The following is an 11,178-nucleotide window of genomic DNA, read 5'->3' as shown; positions in this document are numbered from 1 at the left end:
GAGGCTCTTTTAACCCGATGAGGAGGAGTATATAATGTGGGAAAGTTTACCCCACAGTGGCGATTATTGTGGTTGGGAAAGAGGGATTTTATGCTGGAGGTGGAGGATTTTTTTGTAATCACAGGAGGGGTTTTTTACCCCATAAAGTGGCTTGTCAGATGCAGGGTTGTTCCTTCCCTCTGCAAGGGTGGGTATTTACCCCTACCCGGGGTCGGTGTGGGTAAGGGGCTTTCTTGAACGCGGGGCTCGCAGATCTTTAAGCCACTGCCTACAACGACTGGCAGCAGCAGCCCCCATCTACGGCTTGGTGTAGGAGGCGCTGCCTACACGAGTCCTTCTCCTCCCTGGCAGCAGCAGCGCCTCACTCCGTCCTGCCCCTCCTCACCCACCCGAACCGGTTCCTCCCTCAGCAGCGTGTCCGGTGTGTCGCCACCGCCCTCTCTGTTGCTGTCGGCGGCGGCTGCTGCGTAGCATCAAAACATGCAGGATGAGCTGCTCCTGGGGGTGACACAGCAGCAGCCAGGGAGCGAGAGGCTGGGCAGCGGCCCCGCAGCAGGACACCCCCCTCTCAGCCACCCCTCCTCTGACTTTAAACCCAGTCTCAGCCCCCACCACCAGGATTTAAACAAGCAGCAGCCGCCACCGCCCGCTCCTCAGCTGAGCCAGAAGAGGAAAGAGTTCAAGCAGCAGCAGCTCAGCAGCCCAGCCCAGCTCGGCAGCAGCCACCCCCTGACTAACCACCACCACCCCGACTATCATCGCCACCCCCTTCAGCAGCAGCACTGCAGCCACCCCGCTGACAAGTACCAGGAGCACAGGCAGCCGCGCCAGCTCCTCAGCGCTCACCCCCCGGAGCAGCCGCAGACAGGGGACTATCCGCCCTACCAGCCGCTCAGCCCAGCCGAGCAGAAGGGCGGCGCAGAGAGGGGGGGCTTCGAGCGGCTCCCCCCTTCCTGCCCGGGGGCACAGGCAGCAGCGGACCCCAATGTGGGGGTGGTTGTCTCCTCCTGTGTGAATCCGCCTCCGTCTCCTCCTCACCTGCAGGCTACAGCCCAGTTGCCCCCCATGGAGTCCCCCCCGAACAGCCACTTGCTGGGCAGCCCCGGGACCCTCTTGCCCGGCGGGCTCGGCTCCGGCTTCAGCAGCCTGCAGAGCTCGGAGATCCCCAGCCCCCATCACCAGAGCGGGGGCGGCTCCTCCTCGGCGGCTTCCCCTCCTCCGCCGCCGCTGCCCGGCTTCGGCACCCCTTGGTCGGTGCAGACCTCGTCGCCGCCTCCGCCGCAAACGCAGCAGCCTCCGGTCTCCAGCAGCAGCGGCGGGAGCCAGATCAGCGCGATGCCTCCGCCGAGCCCGGACTCCGAGACCAGCTTCTACCCGGGGATCCCGTCTTCGATCAACCCCGCTTTCTTCCAGAGCTTCTCGCCGGTGTCGCCTCACAACCCCTGCGCCGGGCCCTTCAGCAGCCCCTTCTCGGCCGCCGCCCCGCCGCCGCCGATGAATTTACCTCAGCAGCAGCAGCAGAACCGGAGATCCCCTGTGAGCCCCCAGCTCCAGCACCAACACCAGGCGGCGGCGGCCGCGGCCGCCTTCCTGCAGCAGAGGAACTCCTACAACCACCACCAGGTGCGGGGCCCGGGAGCTTCGGGGCGGCCGGCAGCGGGGAGTCCCTCCGCATGGGGGAGAGCGCTGGGGAAGCCACTCGGACCCTGGGAGTGGGGCGGGGGGGACGGGGACCTTCCCCGCCCCCCCCCCGAGCGGTGAAAGCAGCGGAGGTTTTATTTGAGCCCCCCCCCGGCTGAAGTTACCCGGCAGCAGGGACAGCACGGCTAGAGCCGGTTGGTGGAAGCAGGGCGGGGCTCCCACAGCCCAGGCTCGGTTTCAGTACTGCAGCGAGCGCCCTTTGGCGGAGCGGGGGGCCTCGGCCCCGTTTCTCTCCAGCTCTCTCCCGCTCCCTGCGCTGCAGAGCTCTCTCGGTGGGCGGAGGGGATCTGGACCCCGTTCCTCCGGCCGGGGTGCCGCAGAGCTCCCGTGGCCCGGGCGGGGGGGGGGGGGGGGGGCGGGAAGAGGTGTAAATTAATTCGGTTCGGGTTAGAGTTCTGTTGACTGCCCCCTTCTTCCCGACCCTCTGCCTCTTCGACTCTGTAGGTGTCAGGTGAGAAAAAAGCGGATTAAGTAATACGACAGGCCTATTGATTCTTAGTGTCAGTTATGTCCCCCAGACTTTGATCGATACTTATTGGGTTGTTATAGCTGCCGTCTACAGGCGTCCTTTCCTTAGCTGTCAACAATTTTTTGTTTAGTTTTGTTTGTAATTGCATCTGATACCACTAGTGAAAAGGTCACAATTTCAATGTGAAAAGGGACAGGTTTCCCTCCAGAAAACATGTTTGTTGACCTATTAGCCTCCCTGCTTTTTAAATATACTTTAAAATTGAGAACATATAAATTGACTTGCATAGGCAGGTTTGGTGTTAAGTGAGCTTTTTGATTCATCTGAGAACTGCCAAGATGAATAACTTTTATTTAGAGTTACTTGTGTATGTGGCGATATAGGCAAACAGCAGCTTCACTGCTGTATTTCAGATTGTCCCAATTCTCCTGCCTACAGCACCTACTAGTTTAATGGGTGGCATGGAATCCTCATCTCCTATTGGCTAAAAAGGTTGCTTTTCTTCCTGGTTCTGTATGTTGAGAATAAGATAACGTGTCATATTTTGTTCCATGGAGCTGTTCTGCTCTCTCCAGTTAACATATCCTACATAGTGTGTGACATTTGCACCATGTTAAGGTTTTTTAGGCCCTTCATGGCTGAGTATACCATATAGGCCCCATAGTTTAATTTCTGCTTAATTCTAGTATTAAACCGTGTGGCATTTTACCAGGTAGGTATGATTGGGATTATATGAAGTAGTGTTTATTTTTTTGGTCATTGGCATTCAAAAATTGTATTATGAGAAAATGTATATTGTTTATATGTTCATCTGTGGTGAACATGTTTTTAACATGAATTTTATCACTTAGTTTGCTCTGTTTTTAAACAAATTCCAAAGCAATTAAGAGATAAGACAGCAGCTCTCTCTACCATTAAAATTTGTGAGGAAATCTTTTCACCTCTCACTTCCCTGGCCATAATCCAGTTATGACTTTGTCAGTTGTAGGTAGTAAACCTAAAACAGTGATGTGAAAGCATAGTTAGCAAGATTAAAGACCTGTTTTAACACTTGACATTATCTCCAAAGTTTGTTTCTCAATAGAGTGCCTGCCTCTCCCAAAATTCCAACACAAAGCATTCAAGTTTTACAACATAATTATCTATAATTATATAGAACAGGGGTATCTGTCTGAGTATCTGACCACAATGGCTTTAACATACTTTCAGGATTATTTTTAATTTTTATGTCTGTACAGGTCCATCAGTACTCATCATATTTAACCTTTTTTAGTATTTGTCATTAGAAGTACATTATCTTTGAGATAGAGGTGTTACATTTGGATTTCAGATTGGAATTGGATTTATAGACCCTCTATTTCATCAAAAAGTGTCTAAAAAAATCCTTTCCAAGAACAGTCAAGTTTTAAATACTTTTATTTTGCTAACTGGACAAACACAGCTCTTTATTATCACCACAGTTCAATGGGTCCACCTCTTAGTAGTATGACAACCATTTCAGTTCACACATTGGTTTTTAGAATAGATTATTATGTATTGAAGGCAGCAGTAGTGTTTTACCCATTTTCATCCTGAAAAGATCTTTACATTTTTTCTCTGGGGTTAGTCTGAATATGTAAATTTTATTTTGTATAATAGCAGTAAGTCCATTGGATATCAAAACAATCCCTTTCTGAAATAATCAAAAAGCCAGATTCCTCAGGCGGGGCAAAACACTTTTTTGGTTCGCTGACTTCTGCACAGCTATGCCAGTTTACACCAGCTGAGGATCTGGTCTAGTTTGTTACACCAGAAGTTCAAGCTGTAGCCTTTAAAGGCTATTATAATACATTTATATTTTTAGATACACATCCAGGATAGTTACTTTGAACAAATAATTTTGGGTTATCCAGATAGTCTGTGGGATAATCAGTCTTTGTCTTTGTTACTTGAAAACATTTTCCTCTTTATGTAATATTTTAGAATGACCTATGAATTTTTTTTATCCTGCAACTCACTACTTTCTCCTTTACTCACAAAAAAAACAAGTGACCTTCATGAAACCATCTAATGCTAGTCTACAGAGACATATCAAAGGGGCCTGCCTATGTGACAGATTAGTTATGTAATGAAAGTGTGGCAGCTTTTATTGTATTTAAATAACTGTAGGAATGTTCTACCAAGAAATGAATGAAAATCCTAATTTATCATTTTGGCAAATCAGTCATTTTGGTAAAGCAGTCTTGTTTTATGGTTACTTGTATTCAGTTTTCTCCTTTGCCATGGATGTCAGTTTATAGGCAAATGGGAACTCCCAGTTTTTGTACTCTTTACAAAAGCCATCTGAGCGTTTTTTGAGGTAACAAGCAAACTAGGAATGTTTCCCAAAAAAAAAAACTAATCAAATCTTTTTTTTTTTTTTTTTTTTTTAGCCTCTTCTGAAGCAGTCGCCCTGGAGCAACCATCAGAGTAGTGGCTGGAGCACAGGAAATATGTCCTGGGGAGGAATGCATGGCAGAGACCATCGTAGAACTGGAAACATGGGAATTCCAGGAACTATGAACCAAATTTCTCCTTTGAAGAAGCCCTTTTCTGGTAATGTCATAGCTCCCCCTAAATTTACTCGCTCTACTCCATCGCTGACACCAAAATCATGGATTGAAGATAATGTTTTCCGAACTGACAACAACAGTAATACTCTCTTACCCTTACAGGTAAGAATGGTATGTAACTGGAAACATCTTAATATTTGTCTTTAATTTTGTCTAGCATTGCAAATAGATCTGTTTAACATATTAAGTGATACTGACAACGTTCATGGTGATTTTTGTGAAAAAGTTGTACCTTCTGTTGTTACAAGTGTATTGAAAGTGACAATTAACCAAAATATTTTCCAGTTTATATAAAATGCCAGCAGTAGCCAGAATTATTGCTTACTGACTACATGAGGAAAAAAGGAGGAAACTGAAACAACTCTTGCACAGCAACAAGGGAGCAGAAATGCTTTTTAAACTATCAGAGAGCATTTTTAACATTTGTCAATTTAAAACACTCAAGGCTCCTTTTTAAATCTGGGCTGCTTTTATCCCTTAGTTTTTAATGTAGATTAATTTTAGATCTTATCAAACTGTTCTTGTGGACAAACCTTTTTATACTGTATTTGTGGACAGCTCCGACTCTTTTTTTTTTAAATTCACCTTTTCATCTTATTAGCATCCTTGCCAATGCCACTCTGTATATGGGTTTTAGTTTTTCCCTATTGGCAGCTTCTTGAGGGACGTCCATAGTTATTTAATGACTGGACCATAGAAGCCCTTTGATTTAGAGATGTTAAATGCGAAGAGGAAGAATGGTCTTGGACTGAGGGGATCTGGGTTCAATTTTTGCATCAGACTTCCTATGTATCTTTAGGCCAGTCATCTAATCTCTATGCCTCAGGTTCCTGTCTGTAAAATGGAGATATTTTTTTCTTGAGCCTCTGTCAGGTCTTGTCTAGTTAGTTTGTAAATTCTTGGGGGCAAGGACTGTCGCTTGCTATCAGGCTCCAACCTCAGTTGGTGATATAGCAGCTTATGCATTTACTTTTTTGTTTCAAGGAATCTACATTTAAGATAATCCTTCTACCTTAGAAACTAGCCATTCCAAGTAAGCAGCAGATTACTTTAAGAATAATTTTCTATTTTACACCTTCTTTAGGTCTTCTTTAACTTTAGTACTTTGTCTTGACTTGGGCTTGTAATTTGGGCTAGTATATTAACAAAATAAGGTAACCTGCAGGAAAGAGTAGTTACAATACTTGTTATTCCCTGCATAGGACTGTCATGTTCTTTTATTTAGAATGTATTTATTCTAAACTAGGTCTTATTTTGTCATAATTTTGATCGCTCAACTTTGAACAGTTGCATTTGTGTCAAAAAGCAGATTAATTTTAGTGTAGCTGTGATAATAGCAAAAAATTCAGTCTGGGATTTTTACATAGATCTCCTGGTTTTTGTCATTTTGGCGGTGAGTGGATTTCCTATTGGTTCAACAAGCCATATACCTCTACTTACAAATGGGGCCTGATAGTTACAATACTGGACTTAGTGCCACTATTGATTTCATATGCTTCTGAAGTTTGCTGGGATTGCATCCAATAATGCATTTCTTTTATGGGAAATCCTGCTATCATCCTCTAAAGTCCTATCTCATTGAATGGGCTTGCTGACTGGGCTTAAACAGCAGGGTTTGTATAATTTTCTTGTTGCTTGTTTGGGTGGGATGATGGAAAGGATGCCACTTCTATACCAAACTACAACTTGACTCATTAAAGATAGAGTTGCCAGCTTGAGATAGCCGGTGTTCTGCAGTGGAAATATCTTTAAAAACCCCATTCTGAAGTAGACACCTGTAAAATAATCAATTTCATGATTTGGGTTAGGAATATTAGTGTTGTATTAATCTGTTTGAACAGCATTGCCACAATACGTTAGAGTGCGTATCCTGCCAAGCACAACAAACTTGCATATACTTCAAATATAATTCAATATGTCTAATAAGTGTGTGTGTGTGTATATGTGTATATGTATAGCTTACTGAAACTATTAGAGGAAGTCCTCTAATATAAAGCAGCTTGTTTTCAGATCTAAACAAAGTTTGTTTGTTTGTTGGTTTCTTTTTACTCATAGCATATAAAAAGCTAATAAAATTTCTATTAACTTAAACAATCATAGGTAGCAGAATAGAGAAAAGTGTCTGAAGTTCAACCATATTTATAATAATTTGTGCTGATGTTTTTGTTCTTGGTGTTCATAACTTGAAAGCAGAATTATAGACGTACTTAAATACAGTACCTACAATTGAACTGGCTGCTGAACTGCTTTATGATAGACAAAGAATTTTGTTTTGTCCAGTAATAAACTAGTGTTTAAATCTCACTTGTTTGCTTTTATAAGAATAGTCAAAGGACAGAGTGTGATCTGAACTCTTTCAGTGTTAACCACTTTTATTAACATTAAATATTAAACAAGAAACATTAAATAGATGTTTTCTATATCCTTATTAAGATGCATTGAATTACTGTGTTCATAATTTTCAATTTTTATTAAATTCTGCCCGACATGGGGTCTCTTCCCCACTACGTTGTCTGATGCATGGATTTTAGGCATCATAATGAAATGGTTAAAAAGAAGCTGAACTTCAGTTTAGTTAGAACTGGTGATGGTGATGCTATCTAGGCTTGTGCTGGCAGTTGTGACACAGTCAAATATCAGTCTACTTAATTTGTACTGTGCTTGCCTCGTTCCATAAAAGGTTGAGGTATTCAGGTTGATGATTCTTAAAGATACAGTATCAGTTTTAGCAGATGCTGAATCAGTGCTTTTATATTACTAAATTTATGCCATCTGCTAAACGTAACTATATTGAACAGACGTATAAAACCTGCCTGTAGTCCTCCTAACCAATGTTTCTCAATCTTAGTAAAGACTCTTGTTGCCCATGTTCTCCCGCATTTACAATTTGCAGACCTTTTTCACTACTATTTGTGATCACAACACTGTGTCGCAACTACTAAAATAGTTTATATAGAAATAGTTAAAATACATGTTTACATGTTGCTTTTAGATATAAACATGATTATGAGCCAGCACCATGAGATTTGCTCGCTCATTGCAGACCACTAGTGGATCACAGGTTGGAAATCACTTTTGTAAAGAATTTTCAGGCCTTGTTTACAGTGGAGACTTGCTATAATTGTAGCCATCGGTGTGCCGTAGCCCATGTAGCTGCACTTGTGCAAACCACTAGCGTAGACTAGATAAGTCACAATTTGAACAGTTGCAACTTATTCCTTATCTGAAACTTTGCTTTATTCTCAGAGTCTCCACTGCTGCAGCTACAGTGGTGGCTGAGATAAGAGCATGTCCCCAGTGTACACAAGGTCAGGGAGTTGATGATGTTATTTCTAATACATAATATTGCTTGGTATTGAGTATCTGTTCAGTTAACAGTGTGTATATTAATGACTATTAAAATGTTATGTTTTGATCATGTAGCTTACAAAAAGGAGGGGAATGAAGACCAAACTTTTTCACTGTTGGTATTCTTTAAGTATAAGACTGAGGCATAAGTTTCCTATGTGCACAAACTGGATAGAACTTCATTGACTGCAGTGAAGTTGAATTCACTAATGGTGAATTGCATCGCTAAGATAGGATTTTGAAAAGTGCTTAATTTTGGCCTAACTACTCACATTAGCCTTAGAGGTAACACTCCAGTGGTAAAGTTAGGCCATCATTGAGCCCACCTTTTGGCCTGCTCTGCACTACGGCAGTACAGCTATGGTACTGCAGTTGTGCCACTGTGGGGTGGATACTTCCTAGATTGATGGAAGAGGGCTTTCTATTGATGTAGGTAATCTACCTCTCCAAGAGGCAGTAGCTAGGTCAATGAAAGAATTTTTCCATCAGCCTAGCTGCATCTGTGGTGGAGGTTAGATCGACCCAGCTGTTGTGCAGGGTGTGAAATCTTTCATGGCCCTGAGCAGTGTAGTTAGGTTGATCTAATATTTTAGTGTAGACCAGACCTTAAGTTTTACTGGCATAACTATGGCTCTAAGGGGTGTAATTTTTTTGCTCTTACACTGGCAAAATTATGCTGGTAAAAGCCCTAGCCTAGATACAGTTATACTGGTATAAGGCACATTATACCGCCATAGTTTATTTTACTTTGACAAACCAGAATAAGCTATACCAGTAAAACTCCTCTACATTGGGGTTTTTGTAGCTTTAAGTATTGTTTACTGGTATAGTTAAAAAAGAGAAACTTAAATATAAACAAGGCCTTCATGTTTATAATTTTCGATCTGAATATCGATAGTACATTATTTTATTTATAATCTCTTAAAAAACCTTTTTACAAACATTTTTTTAAACTAGTGTAGTACTTGTTCTTAAAAGGTCAATAGTGTTTGTCTGTATGCTCTTGGAAAGAACAAATGTAAATAAAACTTCATTCTGCCAAAATGAATCTGAATTCTGTTCCTGTATCTTTGAGTTCAGGAAATACATTGCGTGTCTGGGTGTCTTTCACGTTGATTTGTCCTTCCTGTTTGTTTGGACTGTGCATACAGTGTCAGTTGTCCTTGAAGCTGAGCTGTCTTATTCACTACTGAAACCTATTGCTGTAATTTGGGATTCTGTACAGTAAGATATAACCTAAATAACTGCAGATACTTCTTCTGGTTGCCTTGGTTGTCAGTCTTTTTTTTTTTAAAAAAAATTCAGAGTCTAAAATGTCAAATATTCAGTGAAATAAAGCACAGTTTCAGGTGTTTTCAGATAAGTTTGAGTTGTTCTTCACACCAGATATTAAGTTAAAATATTGTTTTAATATTCTAGAGACAGAATAATTTATCAGTTTGTTCAAGTAACTTAATTTTGGATTCTCAAGATATCAGTTTTTCAATATTTGTAATTGATAATATTTGATAAAATCCATGTTAAAAGTGCTGAGCACCTAGCAGCTCTCATGAAAGTCTGTGGGAGAGTTAAAATTTCAGCACTTTTAGAATTCAGGTAGCTTATTTAGGTGTTTAAAACATGGATTTAGGAGCCCAGCTTTAGGCAGTTATTTTTTTTGAGAAAAGTTGCCTTCATTCAGATTGTACTGCGCTTCAGATCAGTTACCTGGGCCTAGTGCATTTAGGCCCCAATCTTTTGCAGATGGACTGCTGCCCTGTAAGGAGAACCCTTCACTGCAGCTCTGCTTGATGCAGCAGTCCACCTACAAGCTGTCAATTTCAGGATCAAGGCCTTTGAATGGACGATATTTTAATTTTAAGCTTGCATATAGATGTTCAGAATACTGAACAAAATCGATGGACCAAGTCTGTTAGACTTAAAGCCACAAATGTATTAACAAGTTTTTGCTGAACTAAAATACCTATGTTGTTTAACTTACGCAGTTTATAAAATATTGGAAGAATATATTTAAACCAAATCCTTTGTTTTATTAACATATATGCAAGAACTTATGTAAGGGCTATCTTTTGTTGCACAGCAGAATGTTTGTCAACCAGGCTAATGGAGCAATACTGTATACATTATGACAGGTTTCAGAGTAACAGCCATGTTAGTCTGTATTCGCAAAAGGAAAAGGAGTACTTGTGGCACCTTAGAGACTAACCAATTTATTTGAGCATAAGCTTTCGTGAGCTACAGCTCACTTCATCGGCTGCATGAGACTAACAAATTTATTTGAGCATAAGCTTTCGTGAGCTACAGCTCACTTCATCGGCTGCATGAATGCATGTATGCAACCGATGAAGTGAGCTATAGCTCACGAAAGCTTATGCTCAAATAAATTTGTTAGTCTCTAAGGTGCCACAAGTACTTCTTTTCTTTTTGTGTATACATTATAATTCTAGTTACCGAAGAGTTAGCAATGAAAGAAGTTTTATATTGTCCAACCGATCTCATTGCCAAACCATAATTGTTCTCTGAGATTATGAGCTTTTTCAGGTTTAAATAACTAGATTTTACTGCCGCATTTGAAAGACTATTTTATAGGTGATGGTTAGAAAACTTTTCCTGATGATGATCGGTCTAAATTTTGCTTTTCTCAGTTTCAAACAACTATTCTTAGTTATTTTTTTAAACCCCTGAACAACTTCCCCCTTCATGCTGACACCCTCGAAATGTCTAGTTTGTTGTCCTTTTTAGTTATTTTGACCACGCTATGCATACATAGGTTTTTTTTTTTTTTAGGCTTTCCTCATGCGTCAATCCTGCCAAGTCTTTAATCATCTTTGTAGTCTGTCTGGATTGCTTCCAGTGTTTCAAAGTCTTTTCTTAACCTGGACCACTTGGGGGTGGATGCAGTGAATGCTATATGTCTGCGTAGGTAAATATTTCAGCAAAAATGACTTGTATAGTTGGGTAGCAGAACTGTCATGTTGTTGTTGGACCTTTTCTGTAAATATATGCAGTAATGCGATCTTAACTTGAAAACATGTTTGGTGTTCTCAGGATGACTGCCCCTAGATATCT

General features: G+C 41.6%; 1 protein-coding gene across 5 annotated transcripts in view; it reads left to right on the top strand.

Moving 5' to 3' along the window:
- Positions 1-383: 383 nt before the first annotated feature.
- Positions 384-11,178, top strand: part of CPEB2 (cytoplasmic polyadenylation element binding protein 2) — an 85,426-nt gene continuing 74,631 nt past the window's right edge. For 2 of the 5 annotated variants that reach the window (XM_048848803.2, XM_048848800.2), the window contains exons 1-2: positions 384-1,623; positions 4,582-4,863. In XM_048848803.2, the coding sequence (XP_048704760.2) occupies positions 481-1,623; positions 4,582-4,863 (1,425 nt within the window). In that variant the 5' untranslated portion in view covers positions 384-480. Of the gene's footprint in view, positions 1,624-2,085; positions 2,153-4,581; positions 4,873-11,178 lie in introns of those variants that run through there. The other 3 variants (XM_048848802.2, XM_048848799.2, XM_048848804.2) reach the window with 2 other exon arrangements.

The sequence above is a fragment of the Caretta caretta genome, chromosome 4, assembly GCF_965140235.1.
Source record: "Caretta caretta isolate rCarCar2 chromosome 4, rCarCar1.hap1, whole genome shotgun sequence".
In the NCBI taxonomy this organism is placed as follows: Eukaryota; Metazoa; Chordata; order Testudines; family Cheloniidae; genus Caretta; species Caretta caretta.
Note: the sequence above shows the minus strand (reverse complement) of the source record. Positions and strands in the feature narration are given on the sequence as shown.